Source organism: Ceratotherium simum, chromosome 7 (genome assembly GCF_057802395.1).
Source record: "Ceratotherium simum simum isolate JZ-2026a chromosome 7, ASM5780239v1, whole genome shotgun sequence".
Lineage (NCBI taxonomy): Eukaryota > Metazoa > Chordata > Mammalia > Perissodactyla > Rhinocerotidae > Ceratotherium > Ceratotherium simum.
Window position 1 is genome coordinate 67,487,951 of NC_141906.1, and position 16,674 is coordinate 67,504,624.

Here is a 16,674-nt window from a genome sequence, read left to right on the forward strand (position 1 = left end):
AATAGTCTGCCTCAAATCACCCAGTGGTCAGTGGAAAAGCCCAGATTCAAACTCAGGTTTGCCTAATTCCCAAGCCTAATCCTTCCCAATAGGCAGACGCTCAGACCAGCACCAGGGTCGCACCAGGGCCGGAGCGGGATAGGCCTGGGCCAGACCATGCCTATGGGGCCACTGTCCTGAGGGAACCTTAGGAGGGAGGGAGCGGGGAAGGATGGAGACAGGAGGCCCCAGAACACTCTCCCAGGACCCTGTCCCCCAGGGCGTTCTGGGTGTGTTCTAGGAAAGCCCTGAAAGGCCTGCACCCCACTTTGGGAAGGAAAGGGGTGCCAGGCTGGACTCGCAGACCTAGGGTCAGAAGTGACAGCCAGGATATTAGCTCCTTTGGGACAAGGGCTTGAACTGGCTCTTCTCTGAGTCTTCCTGCTCGGGGGAGTCTGAATTTCTGAGGGTGGAGGGGGAGCCCACTCCACAGGCTGCAGCTGCCCACAGCTGGCTGCGCTGGTGAGACTGCTTGGGGTCCAGCTCCTCTCTCGCCCTGCCGTCTACCCCAGTGGCTGGCAACCTCCACCCCGACAGGAGGCCCCTTTGCAGGAGGGTCCTGGGCAGAGCACAGCAGGCCCCACAGGCCCCAGGAACCTGCTGCACTCCACCTCCCAGGACTCGTCCACATCTCCAGGCCTCATTCCTCAACTCTGGAGACCATGGGTTTGGTAGTCAGGAAATTTTTAAAATAAGCATGAATCGTTTTTATAATGGGAATGGGGTGGGGTGGGGTGGGGTAGGGTGGACTAAACCAAAATTCACATACATAAGTCAAGTTAAAGGCACTCTTTCCTTGTGCAAGGAGAGTCTCCCGCACTGTGCTGTGGGCTCTCCAAAGCCAGGGACCATGTCCTGCTTGCCTCCATGGCCCCTCAGAGGGAAGCAGTGTCAGAGTCATGCTCCACAAAAGCTGTTTTGCTCATTGTCCAGTGCCTAGAACAGTGACTGACACACTGAGGCATTTAGTAACCATAAATATTTGCTAGCTAAGCAAACATAAGTGGGTTGCATATTTCATCTTTGGATAATGGGTGACATCTTCCACTTCCCCCTTAGAGCGCTCCCCACACCCGTCTTGGCACTCCCTGCCCTGACCCCTCCTGCAGTCTCCCCAGACCTTGGTGTCCCCCAAAGTACCCCTTGTGAGCCTCTGCTAAGCTTTGCCAAGGAGTGGTCTCATCCCCGTCTCAGGCCCAGCAACACAGAGAAGTCACACTGCAATCAGGCTGGGCTAGTTTCTCGGCAGCTTTATTGAGTAGCCAGAGGCAGTGTCACTTTCCAATGGACATGTGTCCTCAAGCTCATACAAGAACTTCTTTGAGACAGACAGACAGGCAGATGGCAGGGCAGGGCAGGTGTCAGTGGTGGGACGTGAGCACCAGGGGCAGCTCAGCTCTCCAGGGGAGTCAGCGTCTGCTCCTGCTGGGGGAGGGCCCGGGGCTTGTCCTGGCTCTCTTTCTCCTTGAAAGTGCTGAAGAAGGAGTTGACCTTGTCCCTCAGATCCTTCTCCAGGAAGCTCAAGTGGCTTTCCACGTCCCCCGCATAGGGGCCCAGCTTCTGCCTGAGCTCCTCCACCTGCTGCACCAAAGCGTTGTTGAAGGTCTCGCCGTAGGGCTCCACGTGGCGGCGGAATTCCTCCACCTGCCGGTCCAGGTGGCCGCCCAGCTCGGCCAGCGATTTCTGCAGCCCCTCGGGGTTTCCCCTCAGCTTGCCGTGCACGTCCTCGGCCAGGGGCGCCAGCTTCTGCCGCAGCTCGTCGGCGCTGGCCGAGATCTTGGCCTTCAGCTCCTCGGCGTTCTTCTTCATCTGGAAGGCCAGGCCCTCCAGCTGGCGGTTCAGCTTCTCCTGGACATCCTGCGCGTAGGGAGCCAGGTTGCGGCGCAGCTGCTCCACGTTCTGGTCGATCTTGACCTTGAGCTCGTCGGCGTAGGGCGTGAGGTGCCCCTTGAGCTCCTCCACGTTCTGGTCGATCTTGACCTTGAGCTCCTCGGCGTAGGGCGTGAGCGAGGCCTGCAGGTTGTTCACGTTCTGCTGCAGCGCGGTCTGCATGCGCTGCGCGTAGGCACTCAGCTGGCGCCCCAGTCGCTCCGCCTGGGTGTTGACCTGGGCGCGCAGCTCCTCCACGTAGGGCCCCAGGCGCTGCTGCAGCTCGCGCACGTTGTCCCCGATCTTCTGGCTCACCTCGTTGGCGTGGGGCAGCAGCCGGGCCCGCAGCTCCTCCAGCTCCTGCCGAATCTCCTCCTTCAGCTTCTCGGAGTCCTTGGTCAGGCGTTCATGCAGCTCCGTGGCGAAGGGCACCAGCTTCTTCTGCAGGTCAGTCCTGTAGGTGTTCACTTCCTCAAGTTTGTCCTGGAAGAGGGCGCTGCCAGGGAAGGGCACAAGGGGGCCACCGTTACACTTGGCGTTACATGCCAGGACATGTCTCCTTACACAGCACCTACCTTATACGCACCTGCCTAGGACAGGTGAGTGGTCGCGGTACCGAGTTCACCCGTCTTTTCTCTATGGCCCCTCCCTATGGTGGATCATGATTTGAGAGAATGGAGGTAATGGACCATGGGTGCAATAACACTGAATTTGTATCTCTGGATCTCATCCTGAGCATGAGGCACAGGATCTACTATAATGTGACCACAAGCAGTTGCTTCCGTGAGCCTCAATGCTAAGATGTGGCCATTTGTCACACTAGAAAGTTAAAGCAGGAAGACACCTTAAGGATTATTCAGTCCAGCCTTCCTGTTTGCATATGTGAATCCCTGGTCAAGACCTCAGGGTCACCCAGGGAGTTAGTGGCAGGGTGGTGGGTATCCTAAACCCAGGTCTCCTGCCTCGGAGCTCAGCCCTTGACAGCACATTGCATGGCTTTTAAGAAGCCACGCCCTGCAAGCTGTGCCCCTCTTACTTGAGCTGCTGGGTGAGCTCAGACTTCTGGAGATGTTCCACAGCCTCCTTGGCATTGTTGCTCAGCTGGCTGAAGTAGTCCCACACCACAGTGGCCACCTGGTCGGCACTGACCTCAGCCTGGGCACCTGGGCAGGAAACAGAGATTCATGAGGACCCGTCTCCTTCCTCGCCCCTGTGCCCCAGCCCTGAGCTGCAGACTGGATGATGGTGGGGGAGCCCAACTGCAGATTTCCCTCTCCGTGCTTGGCTGGTTAGAAACCACAGGGGCATATGACGCTGATATAGCACCAATGCCAGGGGCCGACCACTGTGAATGGGCCAGCTCTCCTGAGAGCCAGGTGGCAACTGGGCAGCCCCTTGCGTCCAGCTTGGGGCTGACAGGCACTCGGAACCATCCTCTCACCTTGCCCCAGACTCTCCACCCTGCCCCACTTGATGCAACAGATGGGCCCTGCCTGAGAGCCTCATCCGAAGGCGACTCCTACTTACCGGTGACGGCCACCAGGGCCAGGGTCAGGACCACAGCCTTCAGGAACATCCTGGGCTCCTCACTGGGCTGGAAGAGTCTCACACCACACTGGATCCCTCCTGGAATCAGAGGGGGCCAGAGGAATAGTTCTCAGGCAGCTCCCCTGTGCTGCTGTTGCAACTGGCTGAAGCTGGGAGCCAGCCAGTCATTTAAACCCGCTCCAGGCTGCCCTCCCCGCCTCCCTCCCCGGTGTGACTCCACGCTGGAAGGTGACACATTCCCAGAAGGCCTCTTGGACTTTTGTGATCCTAAGACAACGTGGAAGCTGACAGCAGACTGGGGCTTGGGCAGCGGTCAGAGGCAGCTATTCTGTGCTTGCTGCACCCAGCATGGGAGGGAGGGTGGGGGAGTCACGAGCTGGGGGAGAACTGAGGCCTAGGGAACCCCTGAGCCCAGGACTACCGTCCCAGAGGCCTGCTGGCAGCTCTGGGTCTGTGCAGGCTTTGGGGGCAAAGTCCATCCCTCCTCTGTCTGCCCCAGGGGAGAGAGCCCCGCACCCACATCCCCCAACCTTGACTCCAGCTCAGAGCACCAGACACTGGACTGGGACACCCAGGGCCGCAGATGGGGGCAATGAGCTGAGATCCAGGGCTCCAGTCAAGGTGCGGCCGGGAGGAAGGGGCCTTTCCAAGCCTTTGGGGAGGTGGGTGCGGTGGGCAGGGCCCTGTATTGAAGGGGTTCATTGCAAGTGTGCTTCATGTCCCACCACTGCCAAGCTGTGCCACCTCAGTCTAGTGACTCAACTTGACCTAGCTCTGAGCCTGTTTCTGCTTTGAAAAGTGGGTTGTTGGGTGTATGAAATGAGATGGTGCTTGTGAAGTGAGTAGTGTAGTGCCTGGCACAGAGTAGGCCCTAAAAAATAGTTGTTATTAATAATAATATCATTTTCCGGATTTGGACCAATGCAGGGAGTGCAGTCCAGTGAGAGTGGCAGAGTTCGACCCAGCCCCCTGGGGGTCGCCAGGTGGTGGGCGGGGCCAGCCTGAGGCCTGACTCCTGCCCACCTCCCCCCTGGCCACACTCCCTGGGCAGGGGCAGTGGGTTTGTGATGAATCGCAGGCCCTGAGGCTCTCCGGGGGACGGGGGATGGTGGTAGGGCCCAGGGGGTCTTCTACTTGAACTTCTAACATTCTCTACAGTTGAGGTCACACACACAATCACAGAAGGACAGCCACCAAGAAAACAACGCAGCCTGGTCAGCTGGGGTCCCTCTGCTAGACCACGCCACCCTGAGTGACCACGAGAGGAAACCCCCCACACTGCGCTGTTGGCTGCTGTCGCTGAGCGCCGAGCCAGCGTGCAGGCAGCCCTGCTATCTGCTGTTAGAACAGACACAGCTGTGCTGACTCTGATTTACCACATCTCCATTGCTTCACATACCAGAGGTGCCTTGATGTCTCATGGGACTGAAGACAGCTAACAGGCCTTCTGATGCTTACACTCCTTCTGCAGGGTCCCCACTACCATGCGGTGTCCCCACACCACCCATGGTCACCTCCAGTCTCAGGCAGCCCTTCCTTCTTGAAGCAGCCTGTGCCGCCTCGCAATAGTTATTAAGCATTCAGATTCTGGAGTCGGACTCCCTGAGTTTGCATCTGGGCTCCCCACTCACTGTCTTTGTGACCTTGGGCAAGTCTCTTAACCTCTCTGAGCCTTGGCTACCTCAGCGGGGCATAGAATAGTACCTGCCTCCTGGGCTGCGGGGATTCGGTGAGATGACCTGTGTAATGCTGGGAACCATGCCTGGTGCATAGTAAGCGCTCAGCAAGCATTAGCCATGTCTTGCCCCGGAGGGGCTTACCCCCTGCAACACTGACCCATCGGCCTTGGTCCTGCTCCCGAATCAGGCACAGTGCAGCCTGGGGTGGGCGCAAAGTTCAGTGCTCAGTGCCCCCCTCCCTTCCCCCTGGCCAGAGGTGAGGAGGGCAGTGAGTCACGAAGGACACCTCAGCTGCAGTTTGCCCTCCTGGACTTAATCTGAGCACCAGGTGCCATCAACGTGACAGGGTCAGAGATTGCCTGTCTTGCTGGCCTGGTGTACACACGCTGGGACTGTCAGCGCCTATTTGAGCATATTTGAGAGCGACTGCCAGGATGTGTGCAGAGTCACACAAGTGTGCAGATATCTCAGCTGTCTGTGGGCGCAAAGCTAAGGTCTGGAGCCACAGGCCTGGCGCGGGCCTGTGTGCAGCCCCGGGGACGGTGCGCTGCCTCCCCACCTGTCGTGGTGGGACACCATTAGTGAATGCCTGTATTTCCCAAAGACTCTGGGCATGCTTTGTACCAATATGTGGATGGGTTTGTGCTGGGGGCCGGGGGAGCATGAGAGCCCCTGTGCCCCATCCTAAAGAGTTCAAGCTGCTGATGGAAAGAGCAGACTCTGCTCCAGCTGGGCCTCTGGTTCTCTTTGGGCACAAGTGCCAGCACCTACAGAAGGACTTGGGCTTGCAGGTCAGGGGACGGCCACCTTGGTGGGCACAAAGGGCCTGTGTGGTGCTGAGTGAGTTGCATCCCTCTCTGAGCCTCAGTGTCCTTGTCTGCACAACAGACAGACCGAATGGTTGGCGAGGCGATGAGGCCGACAGTCCAGCATTACCTGCAGCCACCCTCCTGTCCACCCATGGGGATCAAACCAGGGGTCAGCCCAGAGATCGGAGTCAGGAGGGGACAGCTCAGGCCCAGGCAGGGACAGGCCCAGCCAAGGACAGGCAAGGCATATGGACCTGTGTCCCACATATGCTCCACACTGGCCCTCCTCCCAGGGCAGAACTAAAGGGGAGTAGCTCCTGTTGTAATAGGAAGGATCTGAGTGAGATTCTAGGAGGAACTTCCAGTGTGGAGAGGCATGGTGGACCAGGGCCTGTGGTTGGCAGGGCTGAATCAGGGCTGCTCAGTCCAGCCTAGAGGCAGGGGTGTGGATCACAGAGGCTCATGTAGTAAGCCACTCTCAGACACAAGTGCAAGCAGAGGGAGTGGGCCCAATCCCAGGGGACCCATTTTGGCCCCACTTAGTCAAGCCTTTTCCCACTCCTCCCCACCACCACTAGTTACTCCCTAGAGTCAGTCTGTGGGCTGAGCCCAGAGCAGTCTCCTCATTCCAGGGGAGCCAGAGGAGGAGGGAGGGAGAGCTCAGGCTGGCCCCCGAGACAGCCCCTACCCAGACCCAGGCTGGAGCTGCTAGAAGGGGGACAGGCGCTCACTGGTGCCGAGCTCTTGACAGAGGTGAGGTCCCAGGCCTCACAGCGTGCATGACCTAGCTGCACGAGTCCGCACGCTCGGGTTCTCTACCCAGCTCAGCACCGCCCTGCTGGGTCTCTGCCACGTCTCCTGACCTCCCTGGCCTCACTGGGCCCATTGCTGTGCAGGAGGGAGAGCACAGCCTCATCCAGACCACTACATGGGTGGAGAGGGGCCTGGAGGAACCGGGCTAAGGGGTCTAGCCAGCCCATTCTAGCACGCCCGGGGCCCAAGGACCTTGTACCCCAGCCCAGCCTGGAATCTGGGTTCCCACTGTGGCCCTCACCTCGGGGCTGAGGAACAGGCCAGAACAAAAGAAGGAAGTGGGTACAGGTGGCCCTCTACCTTCTCCAATACCCAAATCCTTCAGTGACCTGCTAATCATCTTCCTTCCTTCCCCACCCCATCCCCAAAGCTGTGCTTTAAAGACATCTGAAACTGATTTGCTCTGAGGTATCAATCTGATAAATCTCCAAGGGTCTCATCTCTCCAAGCTGTTTGGGACCAGCATGGGTGTTTGAGCCTGGATTCTGGTTCCCAGCTCTGCCACAGATGGGCTGTGTGCACTTGGGTATGTCTCTACCCCTATGAGCCTTAGGTTTCTTACCTATAAAATGGGGTTAATAACGTCTCCTTCACAGCAATCTGAATAATTGCATTTTAAAAGAAAACAAGATCTAAGTCCAAGGAATGAGTCTCTAATAGAGGAATTTCGAGTCTCAGCTGTGGATAAAGAATTCTGAGGGTAGGGCCAGGCCACTTTCTCAGGCCTCTGATTTCACACTGTGGGGTTAGTTACTTCTTCCTGAGAGGATGGCTGCCTGCCAAAAATCCAGTTTCTACATTGGAAGCTCCTCTTGCCTTCAGACTATGCTGTCTGGGGAAGGGCAAGGTGTCTGGGAGGCAGGGAGAGAGATTTATCAAGGCCCCTCCATGGGCCAGCTGCTTTGTACATATCTTATTTACTTTTGCCGTAGCTCTGGCATATCACCATTCTATCTCTATTTTACAGAGGACAAAATTGAGGCTCTGAGAGAGATCTCTGGACCTGGGTCTACGAGTAAGTGCCAAAGGCATCATTTAAACCTGGGATTTCTTGGCTCCGAAGTCTTAGCATCCAGAGACAAAGTCCCCTGGTCCTGCCATCCAGGCTCCGTTTCCCAGCGTCGGCGCAGGGGACACCTCACCCCGAGAAGGGCCTGAGGCCTCTCCTGGACAGCCGACTGCCCCTGCAGGGCTCCTCTGGGTGCACTCCCCCCACCAGACGGGCCTCCCCACAGTCTTGGTTCCTTCCCGTGTGCACCCAGCCAGGGGGCTATGAGGTCTGCTGCTTCCAGGCGGAAGAACTGAGGCCCAGGGTGTGAGGTACTCGATGCTGGCATCAACCCTGCTCCCACAGTTCAGAGAGGGCCTCAGCCATGAGCCTAGCTCCTGCCCCAGGGAATGTTATCAGAGGGTCCAGAGGGCAAGGGGAGGAGGAGGGGAGGAAGGGCAGGACAAAGGCCTTGGGCTCAGCGTGGCCTTTGCCCTTCTCCCACCAACCCCTGCCCTGGGCTTAGCTTGGGGAGGCTCCTGGGTGGGCAGCCCCAGGACTGAAGCCCAGAGATGGAGATGCTGGGGAGGGGGCCGTGTGAACTCCACTGTGTCACCCGTACCCCACGCAAGCCCTGCCCATAGGTCTCTGGGACTTCCCTCTAGACACCCCACCCCAGCCCACTGAGTTGTTCCCAAGTCTGAAGAAGCCCATCACCCTCTCACCACCACCACCCCCACCCCCAGTCCAGGCTGTTTTCAGGGCTTGGGGGCAGGGAAGGGAGGGACCAAGTGTGAGGGACTGAGGTGGGCCCAGAGATCCCTGGTTTGTCCCCTAAGCACCCTCCCATCTCACCAGCCTCTCCCTGGGGAGCCAGGCTGCTAGGAAGGCCCCATACACCCCCAGTTCCTGAGCCCATCTGTGCTACAGGCGTAGCAGGAGAGCGAGCGGCATGGGCGCCCACAGCCTTCTAGAGATTTCCCAACTCTCCCAGCAGGCTGCCCTGCTCAGGCTCTGGTCTAGACTGATCAGCAGGTGACCTTTGCCCGGCTCACTGGGCCCTCGGTGCCTGCTGCCCTGGGGACAGTATAAAACAGGTCAGAACCCTCTTGTCTGCTTACCCAGTTCTTCTAGAAGCAGCTGCTCCAGGTAATGCCCCTGGGAGGTGAGGTGAGCAGGGATGGGGAGCAGCAGAGGAGGGTCCCTGCCCGGCCCAGCCAGCAGAGCTGGAAGAGAGCTGGCTGGAGCCAAGGAAGCCATAGGCTTGACTGCACACTGGGGGAAACCGAGGCCCAGGAGGACGGTCACTTGCCCAAAGTTACACAGAGTGTAGCGGCAGAGCTGGGCCTGGAACTGGCCCCAGATTCCCCTCACTCTGCATGTGTAGGACTGGAAGAACACCCTAGTCCTACCCCAGACAGAAAAACCGAGGCCTGGAGAGGGACAGATATCTACCCAAAGTCCCACAGCATGTTAGTGGCAGAAACCAGGCCAGAACCCAGGTGTCCTGATTCCTAGGCTGGTGGGTTTTCTGCTCCATCCCATCCCCCTCTCTCTGCACCTGGGTCTTCCCGGGATCCCTATCTGAAAGCCCTTCATCTCCCCATATTAGCGTGGGAGCAGGGCCCTTCTTCTCCTGGCTTGACCCAGCTCAGGTTCCACCTAAGGGGCCACACCACTTCCCCAGGGAGGGCCCAGAGGTGGTGGGGGGACTTGGGGTGCCCCTCACAGGACACTCTCCTGCAGGAACGAAGGTGCCATGCAGCCCCGTGTCCTCCTCGTTGTTGCCCTCCTGGCACTCCTGGCCTCCGCCCGTAAGCAGCTTGTGGGGACTGGGCTGGGGGCAGCTGTCTGCCTAGAGGACCCTTGGGAGGTGGCTTGGGGATCCCAGGCCCTGATGGCTGGCTGGGCAGGAGTCGAGGGCTCCCCAGAGGTTCATCCCCCCGACTCAGCCCTGCTTTCCTCGTAGGAGCTGCAGAGGACGAGGATTCCTCCCTTCTGGATGTTGTGCATGGCTACGTGAAGCACGCCTCCAAGACAGCAAAGGACGCACTGACCAGCGTGCAGGAGTCCCAGGTGGCCCAGCACGCCAGGTACGCCCTCCTTACCTGTCCTCTGCACAGGCTCCCTCAGCACCCACCTGCCCCTGACCTGGCGAGAGCCCTGGAGGTGGGGCTGTGGCTCTCCCACGCCCAGCCAGGGCCTGCACCTCTCTGAGCCTCCGTGTTCTGGTCTATAAAACGGGGTTCCTCCCAGGGCTTTTCCAGGCTGCCAGGAGAGGTGACTGAGGCAGGACTGCTTGCCTCCTGTCTCCCCCTGGCCTCGCCTCCCTCTGTCGTCCCTCTTTTCTCCCGCAGTGCCCCGTGGCTCCATGGCAGGCCATTGCAGCCCTCACTTGCATTTCCTTTTCTGATAGTCTCGCTAGAGGTTTGGCTTGGGAGGCCCCACCTGACCGATTTCAGCCCAGGGTGTTTGTATGTGTGATTCTGCCTTGTTCCAACCCCGGGGTCCTGTGTGAGCAGAAGTCTGTCCTTCCTCTCCCACCCTGCCCCTGCCCGCTAGTCCTCTCCTTTCCCCAACCCCCTTCCCCACCTCCGCTCCATTGACGTAGCAGAGGCATTCACAAACATTCTTAGTGCTCAGAACTGGCTATGGAGTATTATTTTCCCCATTTTGCAGATGAGAAAATCGAGGCTCAGAGAGGTTAAGTGACCTGCCCCAGATCACACAGCTAATCAATCCTCTGATGATTTTCCAAATGAGAAACTGCTTCCTTCTGCCCCATCCCACTCAGAGCCACCAGGTTGTACAACTCTAGGGGGCGTCATTTGCCTAGAATAGAATAAGAGCCCTGACTTTACACATCTCCCCACTCAGTCACTCCTCTCCAGCTTGCCTCAGACCCGTGTTAGCACAAAGGGCTGCCCAACCTGGAGAAACATGGCTTGGACTTGTGCTAGGGTCCCATCACCACCCTCGGCATCTCTTCTGCCTGGGGTGGCAGCCGTGGGGGTCCCTGCCTGAGGTCTCAGGGGCGTTGCTGGGTGAGGCTGGGGTGGGGGCAGAGGCGGTGGGGACGTGGTGGGGGCCCGTGGTTGCTGCCACCTACAGAGCTCTCACTCCCACCTCTGTTGCTTCCCCCTACTGATTTACCCCCCAGGGACTGGGTGTCAGATGGCTTCAGCTCCCTGAAAGACTACTGGAGCAAGCTGAAGGGCAAGTTCTCCGGGTTCTGGGATTCCACCTTTCAGCCCAAAGCAACTGCAGGCTCTGAGGCCGCCTGAGACCTTGACACCACAAGTCCACCTGCCCGTCCATCCTGCAGGCTCTTTGGGTCCTGCAGCCTCCAGGGCTGCCCCCAAAGGTCGCTTGAAAGGGACAGCATCCTCAGTGCCTTCTCACCCCACCCTGGACCTGATCACCCCCAGGCATGCTGACCTCCCAATAAAGCTGGATGAGAAGCTGCCGTGAGTGGGTGTCCCACGCGTGCCGTGTATGTTCGGGCATGGGAATGGGCCAGGGCTGTTCTCCGGGCAGGCGCTGGACTGACTCCAACTCGGGCAGACCTGGGGCCAGTGCCCTACCCACCTCTTAGAAGATGGGTGGTGTCTGGGCCCCAGTTTCTTCATCTGTAAGGGAGGAATAACCCTACCTACCCTACTGCCTCGACAGGCTTGTGTGGAGGACCAAATGGGATAAGAGATTTGACAACACTTGGATAAATTGCCAAATGCCATGCAACATGACTTGAGTGTGTGGTCTCTGCCAGGCACTGTGGCTGGCATTTTTCTGTCATCATCAGAGTTGAGACTGTGTGTGTTCACCAGAATTATGGAGCTGACTTGCACCACCCCGGCCGCCTGGCCCTCGCAACCACACTTGAGGGAAGGAGGCCGATGGGGTGGTGGTTAGAGTAATATGCAACTAGGCTCTAGTCTTGGCTCCATCACTTTATATCAGCCTCAGTTTCTTATCTGTAAAGTGGGCACATTAATACCCCCTCCGTTGTAGATTTGTTGAATGAATGAATGAAATGAGACAGGGCACAGCACCTGGCCCATCAAAAGCACCTGGTAAACGATTGTCATTGTTGCTATAGACTGAGCCGATTGTCCCCTTGAGACCAGGACTGAAGAGGGGGGCCAGTGTCCTGGGGACAAAGAAGGAACCCAAGGTTACACAACAAAGGCTGCTTCTGTTATGTCCGCACCACCCAACAGATGTTCACGACAGAGAGTTCCAGAACCATAGACTACTTGAGCAGGCCCCCCACTCTTCCAATGAAAAAACTGAGGCTCAGACAGGTGAAGGCACTTGCCCAGTGTCACAGAGCCAGCAAATGCCAGAGCCGGACCTCAAGCGCGGGTCTGCTGCCCATATTCTGCTTAGTTACTCCTAGGCCAGGTGTCAGAGGGCTCCTTGACAGATCTTGGTGGCATCAGTACATCCAGCCCCACTTGGAGATGTCTGCAATGGAAATCTACCCGGGCTTCTCTTCTGGCCCTGCTGGCCCAGGGATCGCAGCCCCCACACCTGGAAAATATTCTAACCCAAATCTGGGCTTGACACTGCTTGTTGTAGCTCTGGATGGTTAAGAACTGCAAGCCCACTCCTTTATCTGCGAGTTAAGACACACTGGAGGGGGAGGAGGGACAGATTATCCAGCGGCCTGCACCAGGGGGAGAGGGTAAGGAAGTCTCCATGGATGCACGGCTCATAACTTTGAAGATCAGCAAAGCCACGTGCACGCACATGGGGGTATATGTACCTGAGTGTGGAGAGGGGCTGGCTGTGAACAGAGATGCACATGAGAATATGCATGCCTGCGTGCGCATCTATGTGAACTTGAGTGCCTGGCCACACACTTTTTTAAAAAAATAATCATGGATGCCCAGGGGCAGATGGGTCTAAAAAGGGCAATGCTGCCCATCCTGCTCTTCAGCCTCGGCGAGTGACTTCACACGTCCCAGCTGCAGCTTCCTCATCCGTCCCGTGGAGTTGATGGCAGTCTACTCAGGACTTCGGGAAGGGTGCAGTGAGATGACGGGTATGAAAGCATCTGGGGAAATAAACACGTGCTAATCACCTGCAGGAGGTGGTGATTATTTTTCTGACTCAGGCCAGAGCTGGCAGAAAGAGGGGGTGGCAGGGTTTGGAGCCCCGTGGGTAGGACACTGGCTTGCACAGCTGTGCCTGAGGAAACAGCGCCTGCTTCTGGGTGGGGTGGCAGTGTGAAGAGTGGTATGCCGCCCTTGTGAGAAAAGCAAAAGGAAGCATTTATTTAAGCGTTTTTTTGAATTAATAAAGGAGGAAGGAGCAAGCACTAAGCTCTTCACCTGAACCTGCCCAAATCCTTCAAGTTCGATTGCTCCTTGGGCCCACCCCAGCCAGCAGAGAGCGGGAGGGCTGGGAGAGGCTGCTGTCCTCTGCCCACAGGAACCCTGCTGGGAACAGGGAGTCCACTTCTCCCAGCAGAGCAGACCATTTCCTGACTCTCCTCAGCCAGGGCTGCAGGACTTACTGTTTGAGGTTCTTTCCCAGCTTTTCTGTCGCTTTGCCTAGTCCTCTTATTTCCTTTCTGTTCTGGCCCCCTTCGGGAAGGGACTCTATCTACTACCCGACAACAAGCAGCCAGGGCCTAGCAGGTCCTCCCACACTGACGAAAGGCCCTGAAAGGCCTAGGTTCGGAGCTGACCAGCTCCAACTGGAAAATCAACAGGGAAGTGCCTGCTCCCTGGCCGGTCTCCCTTGGAGGTCTCCTCCAGTGGCCCACACCCAGCCCCCACTCTCCCAAAAGAGGCTTTTTTGAAAACATTTTATTGTTTAAAAATCATAATTGGAGCTCCAAAAAACATACAACCCAACACGTGCATCCCACTTTGGAAACATTTATTCTAAGAAACCGACGGAAAGGGGAACCCGAGGAGAGAGCCCCTTGGGTCCCGGGGCCCACGGGAGGAGTCCCCGTGGCGATGGGCGTCTCACTGGGCGGTCAGCTGCTTGGAGGCCTCATCGATGGCAGAAAGGACGTTGGCCTTGAAGCTCTCCAACATGGGCTGCAGGCCCTGGCGGAGGTCCTCCAGCGGGGGCTGGGCCTTCTCGCTGAGCGCTTTCAGCTGCGCGGTGACCTTGGCGTAGTATTGGGACAGGGTGGCGCCGCCGCCCGCCTTGAGCTCCTGGAGCCGGGAGGCCAGGCGCTGGCGCAGCTCTTGGCTGAAGGGCGTCATCTGCACGCGCAGCTCTTCCACGTGGGCGCGCAGGCGGTCGCGCGCCTCCTGGGCCAGCGGGCTCAGCTTCTCTTGCAGCTCCTGCAGCTTCTGGCGCGCGCCCTCGCGGAGCTCCTCGCTCAGCGGCGCCACCTTCTGGCGGTAGGTCTCCAGCTCCGCCTGCCACTTCTTCTGGAAGTCGTCCAGAAAGGGCTCCACCTGCTGCTTCAGCTGCTCCAGATCCTTGTTCAACTCCTGCCTCAGCCCCTCTGTGTCCTTTTCCAGGTTGTCCCAGAACTCCTGGGTAGCTGGGCCTAGCTGTTCGCGCAGCTTGCTGACGGCGGCGCTCAAGGTGTCCCAGTTTTCCAGGAGTTTCAGGCTGAAGGGGAAGAGAGAGAGGGCCTCAGAGGTGGCCTCGCTGGCACCCTGGACACCGCGGAGCTGCAGGCCCAGCGCCCTAGCTCACCTGTAGTGAGACCTGGGCAACACCTGTCGCTGAGTGTGCAATAGCCGTGGGCCACACCCCAGCCTGCCTTTTCCCATACACTATCTCACCCAGTGCACCCCACACCCCCTCCACCACATCCCATTGTACAGGTGGACTGAAGAGCTAGAAAGAGATGCAGCTGGGTTTGGTATCCAGTCTTGTCTGTCCCCATAGCTGGGCCTTTTAAGGTCCTCATCTCTATACTTCCAGACCATTCTCCTCTCTGAAGACAGCCATCTCTGCTGCTGGGCAGGAGCAGAGGAGGTGGTTGAGAACGGGAAGGGGCTGTTGCACTTGCAGACAGAAGGCAGTGCTGTGACTCCTGACTAGGTGGCACTGCTCTGTCGCTTGCTAGGAGGCTGTGACCCTGCTCTGGGATCCCCTTCCTGTTTCTCCATCCGGGCCTTCTATGGGGCCCATCAAATAGTAGATGGGGATTCGGGCAGTCGGGCTACATCTTCCCACAGGCCTCTTTGCCCCTCAGGACCAGCAGCCCCAGCCCCTGCCCCAGGCCGGGTCCTTACTTCAGCTGTTTTCCCAAGGCGGAGGCTTCAAACTGGCTCATATAGTCTCTGCTGCTGTCTTTGACGGCGTCCAGGTACACGGTGGCTAAATCCTTCACTCGATCCCAAGATGACTGGGGTTCATCTTGCTGCCAGAAATACCGAGCCTGGCTCCCTGCGGGTGGGAGGGGAGACTCAGATCAGGTCAGCTCTGGGCCAGGATCTGAGCTGAAATGCCAGACTTGGAGGCAGGGGAGAAGGGGCTAGTGAGAAATTTTGCTCCCTGTGCCCAGGAGGGTGGACCACTGGGGTTTAGGGAGAAGGGTCCCCCTGATGGTTGGCTCCCTAGGTTGGGCGGCACCTACCCGTGAGGAAGAGCACGGCCACGGTCAGCACCACTGCTTTCATCCTGAAGAGATGTGGGTGACCTGGAGAAGAAGGACCTGGCTGAGTAGGGCGGCTTCTAGCATGCAGGAGCTCTGTGTTCCCCACTCATTCCAGCCAAGGGAGGAGGAAGGGGAGCACAGAATGGGAGAAGGCCTCAGGTCTCCAGAGCCCGGGATTGGGGGTATGAGGCAGTCTGGAGCCAGGAACCCAGAGCCTGAGCCTCAGATGCTAGAGCTGGGAGAAACCGGAGGAACCTGGAGCAGGCGGCAGCACTTACCTCAGCGCCTCAGCAGTCTCGAACAGCCAGCTCTCCCCGGCCTATTTATGTCTCCAGGCAGGGGCTGGGCTGAGAGGCTGATAAGCCCAGCCCAGGCCTTGCCACTGCTCACTGGTCCTAGCGATGTGGAACTTAAGAGTTCAAGGATCAGCCCTGTCCCTGGGGCCGGCAAATAGAGTGGGCAAACAGGAAGCTGCAGGGGCTGCAGGGCCAGGGATCAAGGGTTCAGGTGGGAGTGGGAGGGGGCGGTTGCAGGTTGGCGGGTCCCCTGGGCCGGGGTCAGCTGCACCCATCCCCTTCTTCTCGATGGGGGGGTATGTGTCCGCCATTGTCCATTGTGACAGAGCAGCCACCCACCCGGGGAGAGGAGGGAAGGAAGAAGAATACACAAGCTGGCTGGGACTCCTCCACTCAGGAGATGTCCTCCCCCACCGTCCTCTCGCATTCCAGGGAAATTATGTCACACCCACCCCTGACCCCGACCCCACAAAGGCGGCAGACAGCTCTCCCACCAACATTCTGTTGCATCCTTCATCCCGACAGGTCCCACACACCCCACTCCGGGCCGTGGAAGACCTCCCAAATCCATAAGCAAAGGGAACCTGCGGTGCTAGGGAGCTGCCTGGGGAGAGCAGAGAGAGCTCAGTGGCTCCTAGACTTTGAGACTTCAGAGACCTCTAATATTTCAATACAAATTTGAGAGACCCATGGAGCTGCCAACTTTTAATTTTGTCATGTAAAAATCTTTCCCACTGCCCCTCCTGCCCAAACCCTACCATCTACCATGACCAGCACTTCAGAAGATTTTTTAACACCAAAAAAAGGCATAATCTCAGAATAAAGAAGTCACTTGTATTGAATACATGTATCCTTGCATTGTCCATACTTATATTTGATCACGCACAGGTGAGAATGGATGCCAGCCCTTAGGGTCACTGGGGGAGAGATCTCTGGTCTGGGAAGTAGCAAAAGACCTGGTTTCTCATTTCATTTTGCCTCCAACTTGCAAAATCCTGGAGGAGGATCGCGAGCCAGTTATGTAATCTCTCTGAGCCGTGGCTTCCTATCA

The 16,674-nt window shown here is 57.9% G+C and overlaps 3 protein-coding genes across 4 annotated transcripts; 1 reads left to right on the forward strand and 2 right to left on the reverse strand.

Moving 5' to 3' along the window:
* Nucleotides 1-1,431: 1,431 nt before the first annotated feature.
* On the reverse strand, nt 1,432-3,484 carry APOA4 (apolipoprotein A4). The gene is made up of 3 exons (XM_004427289.3): nt 3,436-3,484; nt 2,945-3,071; nt 1,432-2,404 (listed from the first exon to the last, which is right to left on the reverse strand). The coding sequence occupies exons 1-3, from the start codon at nt 3,482-3,484 to the stop codon at nt 1,432-1,434; spliced, it is 1,149 nt and encodes a 382-aa protein (XP_004427346.1).
* APOC3 (apolipoprotein C3) lies at nt 2,057-11,195 on the forward strand. The gene is made up of 5 exons (XM_087434045.1): nt 2,057-2,355; nt 7,725-7,772; nt 9,492-9,559; nt 9,715-9,838; nt 10,906-11,195. Exons 3-5 carry the CDS (start codon nt 9,505-9,507, stop codon nt 11,027-11,029), a joined length of 303 nt encoding a protein of 100 aa, XP_087290171.1. The 5' UTR covers nt 2,057-2,355; nt 7,725-7,772; nt 9,492-9,504; the 3' UTR covers nt 11,030-11,195.
* Nucleotides 11,196-13,617: 2,422 nt separating this feature from the next.
* Nucleotides 13,618-15,692, reverse strand: APOA1 (apolipoprotein A1). Of its 2 annotated transcripts, XM_087434046.1 has the most exons (4): nt 15,606-15,692; nt 15,307-15,369; nt 14,963-15,116; nt 13,618-14,330 (listed from the first exon to the last, which is right to left on the reverse strand). In XM_087434046.1, the coding sequence occupies exons 2-4, from the start codon at nt 15,347-15,349 to the stop codon at nt 13,727-13,729; spliced, it is 801 nt and encodes a 266-aa protein (XP_087290172.1). In that variant the 5' UTR covers nt 15,350-15,369; nt 15,606-15,692; the 3' UTR covers nt 13,618-13,726. The 2 variants fall into 2 exon arrangements, with proteins under 2 accessions (XP_087290172.1, XP_014640623.1); XM_014785137.2 differs by lacking the exon at nt 15,606-15,692 and having other exon boundaries at nt 15,307-15,536.
* Between the last annotated feature and the right edge of the window lie 982 nt (nt 15,693-16,674).